This window comes from Dermacentor variabilis, chromosome 10 (assembly GCF_050947875.1).
Source record: "Dermacentor variabilis isolate Ectoservices chromosome 10, ASM5094787v1, whole genome shotgun sequence".
In the NCBI taxonomy this organism is placed as follows: Eukaryota; Metazoa; Arthropoda; class Arachnida; order Ixodida; family Ixodidae; genus Dermacentor; species Dermacentor variabilis.
The window spans coordinates 996,024-1,014,387 of record NC_134577.1 but is presented as its reverse complement, the minus strand read 5'-3'; the positions used below and the strand labels follow the sequence as shown (position 1 = coordinate 1,014,387).

At 46.2% G+C, this 18,364-nt stretch overlaps 1 protein-coding gene across 4 annotated transcripts in view; it reads left to right on the top strand.

The window, feature by feature from the left end:
- Positions 1-10,703: 10,703 nt before the first annotated feature.
- The window catches only part of LOC142559716 (nuclear pore membrane glycoprotein 210-like), a 248,521-nt gene continuing 240,860 nt past the window's right edge, over positions 10,704-18,364 (top strand). For 3 of the 4 annotated variants that reach the window (XM_075671288.1, XM_075671289.1, XM_075671286.1), the window contains exon 1: positions 10,704-10,939. In XM_075671288.1, the coding sequence (XP_075527403.1) occupies positions 10,761-10,939 (179 nt within the window). In that variant the 5' untranslated portion in view covers positions 10,704-10,760. The remainder of the gene's footprint in view (positions 10,940-18,364) is intronic. The other variant, XM_075671287.1, reaches the window with a different exon arrangement.

The window sequence follows — 18,364 nt, the reverse complement described above, 5'->3', positions numbered from 1 at the left end:
CTTATTGACATCACTATCTCTCTTCCAGCAGAAACAATAGCAGTGCGCTGGCGCCATACACGACGCATATTAAACGACCAGGAACAACAACAACAACAAAAAATCTCGCAGAAACTCCTCTGGGAGGTAGACTATGCGTAAGCATTGTGCTAGGGTGGCTACACCCCTACCCCCACCCCGTGGCCGGCCGCACGCACGGGCAGCAAGCATTTTCAGCGAGAGTACGGATTGACGCAAACGCACGCGCGCGAAACAATCGATTAGCTGAGTGCTTGGTGATCTGTTGGTGTCGCTAGATCTTGATTACCAGATTCTGTTTCAGTGACACTGTGATTCTCAGCCCTGTGGGCGCCGGCTTTCGCGTTTGCGGCTTCTTCATGTACGATGGTTTACTTCTGCATACCGTTGTGAAAGTCAAGCGGCCGAGCATCAAGAGGAATTTCATTTCATGAGTTCCCCGTGACCGATATTAGAAACCAATGGTTGAAACCTGAACAAAAAAGAAAATGGCTGGGGCTTAGCTAAGGTTAAGCCTGGATATCTCGAAGCGAAAAGGTTCGGTGATCCTTGTATATATGGTTTAGCTTATAGTTATGCTTTATGATTTAGCCTATGATTATTCTTACGGTTTAGCTTATGGTTATGCTTTATGATTTAGCCTATGAATATGCTTACGGTTTAACTTATGGATATGCTGATGGTTTAAGTTATGGATATGGCTTACGGTTTAGCATATGCTTTAGCCTATGGTTATATATGCTTATGGTTTCACTTATGGATATGCTTTGGTAAGCTAATGGTTATGCTATACGTTCGCCTTGTGTAGTGATGCAAATTGCTTATGAATGATATATACCATAAGTTATGCAGGATTATTAATCTTCCTTATTCATCGTTGTTGGGCACATTGTCTTGCGATTTCTGTACAGCCATAAACACAGCTCTCTGTATCGGTAGTGTCACTCTCTTCTCCTTCCATGTTGAATGCGCACGCCTGTTCTCTGGCAAGCGGTTATATAGTCGGCCTCCGCGATAAACACGCGCTTGCGGCGAACGTCAAACGACGACGCATAGCGCGCGGCAGTGGCCACCTGCGCCGACTCCGAACACGCTTACGGAGCCAATTCCGACATACGCCGGCTCGCGCGAAGCTTTTCGTTTCAAAAGCCCAACTCCAGAAAAGTGCTTAAAGTGTAGTGACTATCTGTGTGATGGCACAATAAAGCGCCCTTGGAATTTTTCAAGGTAGACTTTCGTTATCATTTGGTAAAGTGGCTTAAATAAATACGTCAATAACAGCACATTTTTACGATTGTGGCATGCACTCACAGCTCACGTTCTGCCGCACTCTCAACGGCACGTCACTTCAGTGAACTTGCCGAATGCAGCAAAGGAACGCGTGGGCCCTGCAAAGCGGTACGTAGTGCGTTCATTGCGTCCGGCTCGGGACTAGCGAAACCTACGGGAGAATGAAGTGCGGGCGCGCTCAGACCTCGGCTAGCGCGGAAAGTGCGCACCAGACCTTATTGGCACCACAGCACTAACCAACATTTTAGCAGACAATGAGGGAAAAAAAAAAGCTCTAAGGGATTACACTATTTCAATCCTAGCAGCCGCGCGGCCGCGCCTTCAACGTAGTTTAAAATTTCATTGCACTGCACAGCGAAAGATACCAAATATCTGGGGCATGTATCGCATGTATCGACGCGGATTTTTCTAGCCGCACCCTGTCAATAATGTGCAATGCCGAGTTTACTGCAGCTCCTCTGCGAATTTTTACCGTCATCGCCGTACTCCTAAAGGCAGGGCCGGAGCGTTTCGGGCGTTGCTGTGGATGGATGGATGGATGGATGTTATGAGCGTCCCCTTTGGAACGGGGCGGTGGCTTGCGCCACCAAGCTCTTGCTACTATGCTGCCTAATATCCTACCTAGATTAACCAATGAAAAAAAAAACACTATGAACTACCACGTCCAAATTTTCTGATACCCTATTGCGAACTGTGCTTTTGTACGTCTCCGTCTTTTGTCGTTTCCCTACTTTTCTTCCACCAATCCTCCAATCGCCTCTTACTGATGTCTATTGCGGACCTGTTTGCTTTACCACTGCTCCCGCTGAACCCAAGGGCTTCAAGGAGGCCAGTGGTGCCTAAATCGACCGCTGGATAGACGTCTTCACATTCTAATAAAATATGCTCCGTTGTTTCCCTAGCTTTACCGCAGCAAGCACATGCTTCTTCTTCCTTCTTATATCTCGCTTTATAGGTGCGTGTTCTAAGGCATCCCGATCTCGCTTCGAAAAGTAATGAGCTTCCCTTTGAGTTATCATAAATGGTTTCTTTCCTAATTTCGTTTTTTCCCCTTAAGTAGTTACTCATGGCAGGTTTCTTTTCCATTGCCGCCACCCATGAGATTAATTCAGCCTCTCTGACTTTCCGCTTGACCTTCTTTGTTGCTGTGTTGCCCACCCCACAGGCCGCATACTTGCTGGTAAGCTTCCTAGTTCTTTTCCTCCACTGTGAATCAATGTTTTGCCTGTACAGATACCTGAACACTCTCCCAGCCCATTTACTTTCCTCCATATTCCTCAGCCGTTCTTCATACTCAATTTTACTGCGAGCTTCCCTCACTTCAAAACTAGTCCAGCCCATATCCCCTTGCACAGCTTCCTTTGTAGTCTTCCCGTGAGCGCCCAATGCGAGGCGACCCACTGACCTTTGGTTCCCGTCGAGTCCTGATTGTACCCCTGATTTAAAGCAAACAACCGCATTTCCAAAAGTAAGTCCTGGAACCATTACCCCTTTCCACATACCTCGGAGGACCTCGTACCTATTGTATCCCCATAGCGCTCTGTGCTTCATTATGGCTGCATTTCTCTTCCCCTTGACTGTTATGGTTTTTTCCTGTGTTTCCATATATCTGTTGCCTTCGTTTATCCATATACCAAGGTATTTATATTCTGTTACCCGAGGTATTTCTTGGCGCTGTATCTCCACTGTCTGTTCACTGTTTTCATTGAATACAATAACACCTGATTTTCTAACACTAAATTTCAAACCTAAATTGTTGCCTTCCTGTCCACAGATATTAGCCAGACGTTGCAAATCACTTTGCTTGTTAGCGAGCAACACAATGTCGTCGGCATAAAATAAACCTGGGAGTTGCTGCTCTATTACTGTACCTGCCTGTTTGTATGAGAGATTAAACCCGATATTACTTCCTTCTAGCGCCCTCTCCATCCTCACCATGTACATCATAAACAGCAGCGGGGATAAAGGGCACCCCTGCCTCAGTCCCTTGTTGATATGAACTTTCTCCGCGCTCCTCATCCCTTCCCATTCAACGCAAACAGTATTTTCTAGGTAAATCTCTCTCAAAAGCTGTATACAATCGTTACCTAAGCCTTCCCCTTCCAGAATATCCCACAAAATGCTGCGGTCTACGTTGTCGTATGCTCCTGTAATGTCCAAAAAGGCCACATACAACGGTCTGCTTTCTGCTTTTGATATTTCAATACACTGAGTAAGAACAAACAAGTTATCATCCAAACGCCTACCTATTCTAAAGCCATTCTGAAGCTCTCCCAAAATGCCATTATTTTCTGCCCATGCTTGAAGCTTTAATTTGATTGCCTGCATTGCCAGCCTGTATATTACCGATGTAATGGTCAACGGTCTATACGAGTGAATTCTGTCTTTCTCCCCCTTACCTTTATAAATTAAATTCCTTCTACTTTGTCGCCAACTGTCTGGTATTCGTCTATCTTTTAAAGTTTTTTCAACTGCTTTCACGAGAGCTTCCTTACTTTTTGGTCCCAGTTCATTTATCAGCCTAACGGGAACCTCGTCTAGCCCTGTGGCTGTGCGCTTAGGAATTTTCTCTTCCGCTTTCTTCCAGTTTAAATTTGTAAGCACTAGCTCCTTTCCCCCTTGGGTCTCTTTCATGCTCTTTTTTTTCTTCAAGTAGAACCTCGTCCTTGCCTTGGAAAGATTCGGCTGTTACTTTTTGGATGTAATTTATTGCTGCTTCTCCTTCCAGTCCATCTTCGTCTAGGATATGTTGTTGTATTGTTGTTGACTTCCTGCCTAATAATTTTATGTGATTCCAAAATATTCTAGGTGCGGCCTTCTTTTTCTCACGTATTTCTGACAACCAACTTTCACTTTCACCTTTTAATTTTGCTTGCACCAGTATTTGTATCATAGACTTTTTCTCCCGGTATATTTCCCATTTACTGGTTACTTCATCCTGTGGCAACTGCGCTTTCTTTGCCTGCCTGTGCTCTCGAGATGCTTTCTGTCGTTCGGCGATCGCTTCTCGTATCTCCTTGTTCCACCAGCTTAAATTTTCGGTTTCTTTTTTCCTTTCCAATGAACATGTTGTTTCTCTTTCCGTATTTCTGTCGTTACTACACTTAGAAGCTCACCATATTCCCACCCCTTACTTGGCGACTTGCCAATTTCTTCCTCCACTCTAGTGACTATATTTGCTATTTGTTCAGCGTTCAAATTTGGACTGGCCATTTTGCTTTTGTTGCTCTCTTTCCCAACTACATATCCCATTTTCAAAATGATGCGTTTATGGTCACTCCCTATGCTGCTAAAACCTTCCTCATCGATGACCATTTCTCTCAACTTATCATGAATTCCTTCTGTGATCAGACAGTAATCAATGGTCGATTGCCGGTTGCCCACTTCCCACGTGATCTGTCCTTCACACTTAGGCCCTGTATTCACGATCACGAGGTTATGTTGCTCGCAAAGGTCTAGCATTGACTTCCCGTTATTGTGGGTATAGCCATCTAAATCCTGTATGTGGGCATTCATGTCACCTAATAGGGCTATCTCAGCACCATTCCCGAAACCCCTAATATCAGCGCTTATGCATTCCACTAACTCTTTATTCTTCTCTGTGCAATTTATTCCGGTCCACAAATACGTAACTCCAAGCCAAGTTTCTTTCCCACTCATTGTACCTGATAACCAAAGATGCTCTTGACATTGTGAATTTACTCTTTTCCATTTGGCTCCCTGATGGATGAGCATTCCGACTCCCCCTCCCTTTCTTTCCGACTTAGTTCTGTTGCACCCCTTCCCAAACATAATTCTCAATCACTGGCGGCTCTTCCGACTCTCTAATGTGCGTTTCTGTAGCCGCATACGCCCCTATTTGTGCACTATTTAACTGCTCCTCAATATCTGCCCACTTCTCCTTTCTTCTGCCGCCCTGCATGTTTATGTAGCCAATTGCATGGCGAGCTCTTGTTCTTGCTTTCCTCCTCTTTCTGTTATCGACGGCCATGCTCTTCTGAGGTTCCCCTAGGGGACCTTCTTCATTACTATCTACTCCGGCTTCCTGAGCGCTCGCGGCCCCCCTAAAAAAAAAAGCAACAGCGCGACCCCCAAGTCGCCAACCCACTTCTCGTGCTAGCCTGTAATTGAAGTGGATCCCATCTCGTTTAAAACCACCACGACTTCTCACTTCCCTGTTTACTTCGACAACCTCGAAGCCTTTCTCTCGGCTCATTTTCCATATTGCCTCATTGGCAGCCATTACGGCTCTTTGTACGTGACTGTCACGCACAGGCACCTCCGGCACCGTGCACACCACGATCTGGCTGGGCCGCCTCCACCTTGACGAAATTTTCAACCTTCGCCTGCAGTGCTACCCGCTTCTCCTGCTCCTCCCTCAGGTTTGCCTTAAGCCCTTCATAAATGAAGATGAAGGTGATCACTGGCGGCCTCTGGCCGCCTCCTGGGCCGCCTCCACCTTGACGAAATTTTCAACCTTCGCCTGCAGTGCTACCCGCTTCTCCTGCTCCTCCCTCAGGTTTGCCTTAAAGGGACCCTGAAACGCTTTTGACGATTTTCTACAAACGTATTGAGTCGTTAGAGTAGGTCCTTCTGATCATTAATTGACACATCTAAGTGCTCCGCCTAAAGCGTGTAATTTATTATAAGGTTTTAAATATGCACATCGCTGCCGATCGCAGCACACTGCTCGGCGGAATTTTAAGGCGCCCCTACCCATATGACCGAAATCACCCATACGACGTCAGTGGGGCGAGCTATCCGATTGGCTGACAAGGGCGCGTGATCAATAATTTTTCAAATTTTATGGTAAACAAATGATCTTCGTAATAGTTGGAATGTTAGTTAATTTGTTTTTATCAAAAGAAAATAACATAAAGAGAATGCACAAGAATAATTTTTCGGTACACTTAAGCGCTTCCGGCACAGAACGTGTGTCGTCTGCTTGTGTTACAACGTACTCCATTTTGAAGAGAGCTCCGCGGTCAGAGTCGGTCTCAGTCTTTTCGGGAGCACTATGATTCGACTTCGTTGCCTTGTGGACTGCAAACGTAGCGACTGGCAATATGTCAAGCTGCGACATCGTGTCCCTCTGCAAGGCAGCGTACGAGCGAACTGGCTGCTGCGCATCGGACTGCCGCTATCCGATCGGCGCCAGGATTTGCGCGTTTGTGGCCGTCACTTTACACCGGAAGATTACTAACGCAATAGCGTTTCGCGAGTCCGGTATTAGGGAAAACGCAAGCGCAAGGGGACAGAGTCTGGCCGCTTGACTTTGCCGTAACGGGATGAGCCATGAGATGAGCAGAAGGGCAAATGCGAATGGTCTGCACGGTGCAGCCACCTGGTGGCACAGAGCTCAACCATACACAGTAGCAGCAACGAAGTGTATTCTTCTTTGCTGCTGGTGTGTATTTTTCGCAGGAGTGTAATCATGAACACGTTGTTTTTATAAATGTTTAAAATGTTTTACACTTGGTTAGAGCAAAATTAGCGCTTTGTTTGGCTGGTTAAGCTCTGCACCAACAAGTGTATGGACCGTGCAGACCGATCAGGCCGCTCACGTACGTCTACGCTAAAGTTCCTTCATCAGCTTGAGTTTATGCCTACAGTCATTTGCCGAAATGACCAGCTTGCATGTGGTTACCGGAATACAAGACACGTTCGGCGCTACGACAGAATGCTCGCAACGCACGCTGCTTCGATAGCTCTCGCTTGGGGTCGATGCCAAGCGGCTAGCGGAGCGGTCTCGCGCGGGCGGGGGCGGGCTCCAAAACAACCGGAAGTGGAAGGTGTGACGTCGCATCGTGACGCTGAACCAGTGAAGGCGGAGCTTAGCCCCGCTCGCTCGGCGAACGAGTTGAGGATGAAAAGCATGGCTAGGGAGGAGGGTAACTTCTAATCGCTTGTAGCTCCATTAATACGTAACGCTTCACTTAAATTGTGGTGCGAATGTTCTACTTAAGCTGTACCCTACGCGTCTACAAAATTTGTCCGAACCGTTTCAGGGGCCCTTTAAGCCCTTCATAAATGAAGATGAAGGTGAGCACTGGCGGCCTCTACCGGCACGCTTGGTCCCTACTCAATGATCACGTGGTATTTCTTCGGCCGCGCGCTGCCGTAGGCGACCAAGGGATGCGCAGGTCGCCCTTTATACAGTAGGTCGTGGTCGGAACTCTGCCGAAGAGTGGACGGTCGACGCAGTCGCATTTACATGACTTGTAACGAGCAGCACATCCCTCGATATCCGTTAAGCAAAGTCGGACACGGCGACGCCACATCACGGATCGCAGACCTTCGCTGCCGAGGCGCTAGGCCACTTTGACATTTCAATTGTCACCACCGCGGGGGTTCTCAAGGAAGCACGGGTCACAAAACGCAGATTCTGTACTACCAAAGCTCACCGAGGCCAAAGCCGCACCACCACTACTCACGGCTTTCCGCCAAGTAACACAGAACCTACAACCAACACACAAGCAACGCAAGCACAATCGCATGAGCAATGTTGAACAGCGCACGGTCCAGAGAACGATCACGCCGAGGACGAACGCCCCACGGCGCCGTTCGGCGCCACTATCTATGCCACTATCGTGCCTTCTCAAAAATACATAAACGATCCTGTCCCTAGGCACCCAGGATCAGGTCTCGTGGGGGATTTTTGTACGACAGACGCAACGCCAGTAGCTGGAACCATGCTGGAACGCTGGAACGCGCTTCGGTTGATTTTTCGCCCTCTGTGGCGATCGCTGGAACTTGAGAGTGTGCGGGCACGACCTACTGAACTCCAGACCTGCACAGATCTCCCTCCTCCAGCACGCCTAGTCTAGTTCGCCCCTTTTGCCGCTAGGGAAAGAACGTACGAGCAAAGTGGCGCTAGTTATAACCTGTTCGCTGTCGTCTGCTTCTGCGTTCTGTTCAGCGCTTGTCTTGCCATTTCGGCAGGCACAAAGCGCTTCTATTGGCGGTAAATGAATAAATTCACAAATATACAAAAGAAGACATATTTACGAATGCTTTGCGTTTTAATAGTGAAACTAGAAGAGGAGGAGCGGTGCAAGAAATGTAAACAACGAGCATAGGTGGCCGCTGCAATGCTAGATCGACAGCATAAATTTCCCTTTCCTAGCCTCCTTAAAGGGACACTAAAGGTTACTATTAAGTCAACGTGGACTGTTGAAATACCATCCCAGAAACCTCGAAACGCTTGTTTCGTGCCAAGGAGAGACTTATTTTAAGAGAAAATGCGTTCTGAAGCGTCCGCGTACCTCTAGCGCAGTTCAAATCGCCCGCCCTCCGATCGAGGAGAACTGACATCATGGTCTCATAGTGACGTTGCGCCATCGGTGAGTAGAACGGCGTCCGCAGACGGCGCTACGGCTTTTCTGCGCAAAACGCGAACGCGCGGCCAGAAACAGAGCCAAGACAGAGCCGACAGCAGAGCGAAAGCGGGAGTATGGTGGCTAGCGGAAGGAGAAACGAATTACGTCCCACGTTACGTCCCACGGCACACGGAGAGTCCGTTTTCGTTAAACTATAGGCTGCAGCGAGCTCGCAGCGTGGTCGGCGTGGTCTATGAGAAGCGACGAGCCTTTTCGCACTCGCAACAGGGCATAAAAATGTGCGAATCGACGGAAAACTCGGCCTAGAAACGTGCTTCGCCACAGCCAGGGCTCAATACGACCCAAGCTGGCACGACCCAGATGTCGTTTCCCGCACCGCCACCAGGCGCCGCTACTATACCTCACACTCCAGCGCAAGACGCCCATAAGCTGGTACTTCATTCTATGACGCTAACTTCGACGCTCGTCGCAATGGACCCTGACACCGACAGATTGGCTCGCGATGGTGGGCTCAACTTCAGCGATTTGAGCACCGACGAGCGCGACCTGCTTCTGAGGGCTCGCACTGCCGGCGTCGTTGCGTACTACGACGGCGGCCTCGACACCGGCTCTCCGGAGCGGGAAAGCAACGAGGGCTTCCCACGACATCACATGGACGTGGCATTCTCGCTGCTTGTTCCAAATGAAAGTTTCGCGAGCAGAACCCTCACAGCACGACGCGATAACGAAACTACTGAAACTCCAAAGCGTGCGCGGCGCAGAGTCGAGCGAAAACGAAACCTTTCGAACACCCATATTACTGAAGGGTAACGTCAAAATGTTATTTTTTCCTAGAATCGAATAGACGTAGACAAGTAGCATTTTTTCCGGCTTATAATCGAATGAAATGATATTTTTAATACGAGTAGTTGAGTATTAGTAACACAAATTATGAGGAGACCTTTCGTCATCGGGCTAGTACCGGAATGTCGCTGGGGGGTCTCAAATCGTGTCATGCATTTACCTCAATTTCTCGGTTACTAAAGCTCTGTTCGCGATTATATTGACGACTTAGACGTTCTAGAACATTGCTCTACCACTTTAACTTGAGTTTCTGGTAACCTTTAGTGTCCCTTTAAGAGACTGGAAAAATTGTTTTAAAAAATTCATAGGATAATCTAGCCTTCTTTAGTTGATTACAGACAGCCTAATGTCGTAGATGACATTAGGATTTGCTGCTGTGTGCAGTAGTGAAAGGCAGATGATCTGGTAAAAGTATAGTAAATATATTCACGAATAAGTCCTCCGCCCGATATGTGCAATAGGCTGATCGATTCTGTTTCAAGGGAAGGTGAGCACATCTTGTTTTTAATGTCGTTGGACGTCTAGCTCAGTAGAAAGCTTGCAAGAAATTAAGCGATCCCAGTGCTTTAAAACGTGCTGCACTGCAGGCCTTAAAAATCGTGTCACGGAACTCTTTTCAAACTGTAAAGCTAGCTTTTCTGCGTGGTACGGCGGCAGCATAACGGTGGTGCTCAAGATACGTACGCAGTGAAGCTGTGTGCATAATTCACATTTTCAACTCGCGACGCATTCACGGACAAGTTTTAAGAGGTAAAATGAGTGGTAATCGTTCTGCCGTCGAACATTACGGTGGCTTCAAGTTTCTAAAGAGCGCAGAAGCGAATTTTACAAGGTGTACAATGAAACTGTTGTGTACGTTGCGAACTCTATACACAATGTGATTTATAATAATCTGCATGAAAAAGGCAATAGGAGCGGCTATTTAACGCTATTTTAGAGAGCAGCGGACTACACGCTCCGACATTTTCTAGGTTCGGGCAGTCAACTTTTGGAGCCAAGTAACCGATCAAAGCCTTGTGACATCACTGTCACTGCGTTAGCAAAAATCATCAACTAGAGAAGCAGGTCGTCACAACACAACAGCTGCCGTACTAATTTCAACGCCGCACAGCCGCCCACCGCGTAGCAGACGAACAGGTTATAAAAGCGCCACCTACGGCCATCGGTTGAACGAAAGTGGGCGCAAGCTGCTCCCATAGAAGGCGGATATCTGTGCAGGTTTGGAGTTCCAGTAGGTCGTGTGTGCGGGGCCTGCTGACAATTCGAAACATGGCGCGTATGCATTTGGTGACGGGCATGTCGCCCCGCATTTTTATCTTGGTAGTGTTGTGCGCGGCAGAAGGGGCAAGGTTGGACATGACTCGAATTTTGCTACCTTACCGCCACGAAGCTGCCAGCAACTGCACCCTGAGCCTTCTAGAAACGGACGAAAGTAGTTGCTACGAATGGTGCGTGCACGTGCTTCCCACTTTCTCTTGTATGCGCTGTGTGGTTCGGTAGCGAGCAGTCACTACGATGTATCAAGTGCAGCTGCATTGTGTTTGTCTGCAAACATTATTGACAATTGATGGTCGCCCGTAGGGTGCCTCGAAAGACGGGCTTGGCATCTTCCGTGTCCGGGGCTAGGTCACCCAAGCAGATGTCGCCAGGGTTGCGTAGAGGCACTTACGGAACCTTACCAATTATTTCACAAAAGTCGCTACGCAGGCGCACGCTGCATGGAGTATGTGTGCCAACATACATTGCCATGTCCGTGATTTAACTGTTGCCAAGGGACAGCGTGGTACACATACGAGCTAGGAGTATCGACCGCTGACTGTTGTCCAAATTCCTACCAGGGTCATAAGGCCACTAAGCCAAACTTCTATGTAAGAAATAAACAGAATGGCTAACAGCCATAACTTATCACATTTCATTTGCTTGTCGAAAATGTCATAAAAATGTGGGTAAGGGTTACACAGGGCATTGATAGGGTCACCACCTAAATTCTCGTATTTCTTTGATACCCTTCCCCAAGACGTTGAAACGTGCTCCCTAAAGGCTTGCAGAATATAGCGCTCGAATATAGCACAGCCACAGAACTGCTGAGTGCTGCGGCTGTGCCGTCTTTTTGGAAGCTTTGCACGTCCACGATTTGTCTGGCATTTCAGAACATGACCGATGGGCATGCAGATTTTGCTGGACCTTTCACCACATACGCCTGCGCACTCTCGATCTCTTACGCATGTGTGCACTGCTTTTATAGCTGAATTTTTGCCTCCTCTGTACAGGTATGCCTGCTTAATTGACTCGGCATTATCTTGAAAAGTTCTCTGTGCTGGGCCATTTATATTTGACATGTACATGGACTAGTCTATTCAACTATAATTTCATCTGTTTATTTTAATTGATTTTTGATGTTAAGCACGTCATTTCCATAACCTGCTCAGAAGTGTTTAAAAATGCAATCACTACACTTTCTGAGCACCTGTTTGTTTTTAGTGCATTTGTTCTATGATGAAGTGTACTGGTGGGTGAAAAAAAAACTAACGAAAACCATATATTCATTAACAGGTCAAAAATGCACTCATTATATTTTTGTAGTCCATACAAAGAGCATCAAAACTTACTGTTTTAAAATTTACAAACCTTAAATATCAAAATATACTGTTAGGCCTGTCCCTACAAGCGGAACATTTAAACAGTATTCTAAATAAAATGGTGTGTAGTGTGGTGTATGGAAATAAGCCACGCAGTAAAAATTCAGATGTTAACACCATAATGAGTACCTTTGACATGCTGTACATTCAAAAACAATACATATTTGATGCCATGAGTAAGCACATTTTAACTCTGTTTAAAGGGACACTACAGTGAAACAATAAATCAGTTTAGACTAATAAAGCCCTGCGGGCAGGCAGACAGAACCCTGCAGGTAGTAATTTCAAAATAAGTGAGTGTTAGATGAGAAAAGTTTATACTTTTTGTGCGCAAACAAACAGGGATGAAGAATAGGGGCAACACAAGGACAAGCGCGCGTCCTTGTGTTGCCCCTATTCTTCGTCCCTGTTTGTTTGCGCACAAAAAGTATAAATATGAATATGTTCCAACTAGGCCGACTCGCAGTTATGCTTCAGATGAGAAAAGGTCGAAGTATCAGTATTTGAATTTCGTGCCGAAACCCCGACGCCTGTACGACAGTGTGACGTCAGGGATACCAAAGTATGTTTTCGCATTTGGGCCACATTGGCTGAGTAAATGTTCCCAAAACTTACCATGTTTGATATTCGGTTCTTTTAGAACACAATGTGGTCCAGTCTGTACCGCTATATAATTCAGTAGGCCGTAGAAGATGCCATCAAAATCCGTGATGTCACAGCGACCAGCTGCGGGAACTTCAAGGAGGCGTCGCCACCAGTCTTTCGTTCTTGCGCTTTTTCTTATTTACCAAGGCTCTTATCATGGTAAGAGTGGTGTTTTTGGTGTTTTAGGTGTTTTAGAAAGGTAATTTGCTGATGCAGAACAAATCATTTTTCTCTTTAGTATCCCTTTAAGCTTGATTAAGTGGCTGAATGTTCAGTTTTGAATATGAATCAAATACTATTAATTACCAACTATGCATATTTGTACTTGAAAACTAACAATTCAGTACTTTTGAATATTGAAACTAACCAAATATTTCGCAACAACTGACTGTGAAAGTTTTGTTACTGTTCTCCATATGCTAAACAAAGTATCGCAAATTATCTGAAGTGAAAGAACAAAGAGTGCAGCGGTGGCATAGAGGTAGAACACCCGCCTCGCGTGCAAGAGGTCTGTGGTTCAAATCCCGTTGCCGTGCAATTTTCCACCGGACTAAAAAAAAAAAAATCTGCGTGTTGATAAAATTGCATAAACAGGCCTGGAGTGTGGCCTGATCCCGGTGACCAGAACCGGTAACGCACTCCCTCACCAGAGCAGGATTGGCCACCCTGGTGCAGTATTTGGCCACAACCTCCTATATGAACACAACAATCAAACCCCAGCCCTCAGTCCACAGCAGCTGCGAAGCAGCAGAGGTTGCTAAGAATCCCTGGCTCCGGACAGGCCGCCATTGGAATATGAATCTGGCAACATTTAGCGCTAGAACATTATCTAGTGAGGCGAGTCTAGCAGTGCTATGGGAGGAATTAGAGGGCAGTAAGTGGGATATAATAGGGCTCAGTGAAGTTAGGACGCCAAAAGAAGCATATACTGTGCTAAAAAGTGGGCACGTCCTGTGCTACCGGGGCTTAGCGGAGAGACGAGAACTAGGAGTCTGATTCCTGATTACTAATATAGCTGGTAACATACAGGAATTCTATATAGCATTAACGAGAGGGTGGGAGGTCTTGTTGTGAAACTTAATAAAAAGTGCAAAATGAAGGTTGTACAGGTCTACGCCCCTACATCCAGTCATCATGACCAGAAGTCGAAAGCCTCTATGAAGACGTGGAATCGGCGATGGGTAGAGTGAAAACAAAATACACTATACTGATGGGCGACTTCAATGCCAAGGTAGGCAAGAAGCAGCCTGGAGACAAGTCAGTGGGGGAATATGGCATAGGCACTAGGAATATTAGGGGAGAGTTATTATTAGAGTTTGCGGAACAGAATAATATGTGGATAATGAATACCTTCTTCCGCAAACGGGATAGCCGAAAGTGGACGTGGAGGAGCACGAACGGCGAGACTAGAAATGAAATAGAGTTCATACTCTGCGCTAACCCTGGCATCATACAAGATGTGGACGTGCTCAGCAAGGTGCGCTGCAGTGACCATAGGATGGTAAGAACTGGAATTAGCCTAGACTTGAGGAGGGAACGGAAGAAACTGGTGCATAAGAAGCCGATCAATGAGTTAGCTGTAAGAGGGAAAATAGAGGAATTCCAGATCAAGCTACAGAACAGATATTCGGCTTTAACTCAGGAAGAGGATCTAAGTATTGAAGCAATGAACGACAATCTTGTGGGCATCATTAAGGAGTGTGCAATAGAAGTCGGTGGTAACTCTGTTAGACAGGGTACCATTAAGCTATCACAGGAGACGAAAGATCTGATCAAGAAATGCCAATGTATGAAAGCCTCTAACCCTACAGCTAGAGTAGAACTGGCAGAACTTTCGAAGTTAATCAACAAGCGTAAGACAGCTGACATAAGGAAGTATAATCAGTGGGCACGGCAACACAGCCGTGACTATGTCACCCAACATACCGCTCTTTGTGCAGGTCTTGTATGCGTGCATTGCCTTCGTCTTCAACGGGATAACATCCCTCTCGGACGGTAGATGCTCGGAGCTTCACTGCGGCTGTATCGCATCGACGCGCATGAACCCGGAGAGCGATTACGCTACATCATTCACGGAAAGCTGCACGGTACTGCTGCCAACGCCACACGTGGAATCCACCTTCTGCGCATCTTTGTCGAGCACAATGACCACGGTATCCGCCCACAACAAGGACCAGCTGCTGCCTATAAATTGGAGCTTACTGAGGGACAGCTTCAGTGGGCATGGCAACACAGCCGTGACTATGTCACCCAACATACCGCTCTTTGTGCAGGTCTTGTATGCATGTAATGCCTTCGTCTTCAACGGGATAACATCCCTCTCGGACGGTGGATGCTCAGAGCTTCGCTGCGGCATTATCGCATCGACGTGCATGAACCCGGACAGCGATTACGCTACATCGTTCACGGAAAGCTGCACGGTACTGCTGCCAACGTCACACGTGGAACCCACCTTCTGCGCATCTTCGTCGAGCACAATGACCACGGTATCCGCCCACAACAAGGACCTGCTGCTGCCTATAAATTGGAGCTCACCGAGGGACAGCTTCAGTGGGCACGGCAACACAGCCGTGACTACGTCACCCAACATACCGCTCTTTGTGCAGGTCTTGTATGCGTGCAATGCCTTCGTCTTCAACGGGATAACATCCCTCTCGGACGGTGGATGCTTGGAGCTTCGCTGCGGCATTATCGCATCGACGCACATGAACCCGGACAGCGATTACGCTACATCGTTCACGGAAAGCTGCACGGTACTGCTGCCAACGCCACACGTGGAAGCAACCTTCTGCGCATCTTCGTCGAGCACAATGACCACGGTATCCGCCCACAACAAGGACCTGCTGCTGCCTATAAATTGGAGCTCACCGAGGGACAGCTTCAGTGGGCACGGCAACACAGCCGTGACTATGTCACCCAACATACCGCTCTTAGTGCAGGTTAGTACTACGAAATACTGTTTCCGTAGTGACGACCTTTGTCTTATAGTGTTGCCGTGCCCGCACACTGTGTTATGCAACTTTTCTGTGTGTCTATCGTTATTGGGTTTGCTGCTTAAGCTGTCAGGCGACGTAGAAGAAAATCCTGGACCGGTAACGGAAGCGATGTTTGCAAATGTAATCCAGAACCAGAAAGAGATCCTGTCGAAACTCACTGAGGTTCAGTCAAATCAGGCTAGCTCTGAAACGAGAATGCTTGAAATGCAAAAACGACTTTTTGCAATTGAACAGAAACTACAAAGCTTTGATGATACTCAGCTCCGGCTCACAAACGTTGAAGCGCTTGTTGACAGGTGGGATGAAAGCGCGACGAGCCTTGTTAGACAGGTTGATGATTTGGACAACCGTTCTAGGAGAAGGCATGCAAGAAGGCGTGCAGGAGAAAGAGGTTGTACTGATGAAAAATGTCACTGAAGTGTTTAGAGGCATTCTGAAGGTGCAAGTAAGCTCAATTGAAAGAATTCACAGGCTCTGAAAGAAAACACCTGGTAGAAACCGCCCAATCATCTTTCGGCTAGCGGACTCCAGGGAGAAAGTAAAGATTTTGAGCAATTGTACCAAGCTTAAAGATACAGAGATAAGCATTAGCGAAGATTACTCCAAACCTGTAGTAGAAATTAGGAAGAAACTGTGGGACTCGTGTGCCGAGGAAAGAAAAGAAGGTCGTAGGGCCAAACTTGTCTTTGATAAACTGAAAATGAATAATATATTGTATGGATGGGATCAGGATAAAAACTTGAGGTACCAAATTTCGAGGGTAATTGAAACTGGCAACTGACTCCAACCAGGTAAACAGGATGGCTTTAAGATTATAAGCATAAATGCGCGTAGCATAATAAACAAAACCGATGCATTGGAAGTTGTGGTTTTGGAACATGAACCTGACGTTATTGTCATAATGGAGACATGGTTACATAGCAATATCAGAGACGCCGAAGTCGTGCCAATTGGTTACAAAGCATTTAGAAGGGATCGAGGAGCAAGAGGTGGAGGAGTAGCCATATTGGTTAAGCAAAGCATATTGTGTACTACCCTTGAACAATCGGATAGTATCGAAGCTGTATGGATTAAAACTAAGCTTGCTGATCGAACAGTTTACACTGGAGGTGTATATAGGGCCCCAAATACTTCACCTGATGGAATGAACAGCCTAAGGGAACTTATGGAAAGAAATTTTCGAGAAGGAGACAATATCATTCTTCTGGGCGACGTTAATTTACCGGGAATTAATTGGAGCTCATACTCACCCGGGGAGGTAAACGTGGCTAGTTGTGAACAGCTTTTGGACTTGGCGTTCTCTTATGATTTAGAGCAAATTGTAGGAGAACCCACCAGAGTGTGTGGTACAATCTCATCTATTTTGGATCCTATTTTAGTGTCGCATGGGTTGGTAGGGCTTTTGACGGATTGCCACGTAGAGGACGAAATATCAGACCACAAGATTCCAATAGCTACTTTCAGTATGTCTCCATCCCCCTCACTGGGTAACCCCAAGAAAAAGAGTTTGGAATTTTCAATCCGCAGATGATGCGAGTGTCTTAGACTATCTCGAAAGCTCCTTTGATGCATTTACCTACTTGCATCAATCGGATGTGAGCATTGATGATTTGTGGAATTTCTTCTACAGTGTAGTAACTCATTTCATGGATAAATTTGTTCCTAAGAAGAATAAAAAATGTGGAAAGACAAATCCTTGGATGAACCGAAAAATCATTCAGGCAAAACGAAAAATTAAAAGAAAACGGAAAGCATGTTCTCAAAAGAAGTATACAGATGACGAAACTTCAATTAGGGAAATGAGGCAAGAATTGAAGCGGCTAATTAAGGAGGCGAAAGACCAATTTTACAATGTAACATTGACGAAGTTCCTCTCAGAAGCACCGGCTAAGTTTTGGCGATATGTCAATCCGCCCAATAAGCAGTGCTGTTCTAATTCCGAAATTAATGATGCTGAAAGGGCTGATCAATTTAATCTTTTCTTTTCGTCTGTTTATAAAAAGGATGATGAAGCAGGTGTATGTGAATTCTCTGTCCGCCCTCCCATTTCGAATATTAAGATAACTGAGGAAGGTGTTCTAAACCTTTTACTCAATATAAAGACTAAAAAGAGCCCTGGACCAGACGATAATCCTAACGAATTCTTAGTGAGGTATGCTGAATGGGTGTCTAAGTTCCTTACAAAAATATTTAATTCCTCAGTATTGAATGGGTCTTTCCCTACCACATGGAAACTAGCAAGAATAATACCAGTTCATAAAACTGGGAACACTTCAGACATTAGCAATTACCGACCAATATCCCTCACAAGTACATGCTCTAAACTTCTGGAACATATCATATCCAAACACTTGTGACAATACCTTGAAATGCATAACTTGTTATCCTCTGTGCAGCATGGATTCCGTAAAGGACTATCTACGATCACTCAATTAGTTGAATTGGTTCATGACACTTCACAAACAATAAATTCCCGTGGACAGATGGACCTCATTTATTTGGATTTTGCCAAAGCATTCGATAAAGTTTCCCACTCCAAACTTTTGTTCAAAATTAATACTGTGTTTAAGAATCCTAACCTCACAAAGTGGTT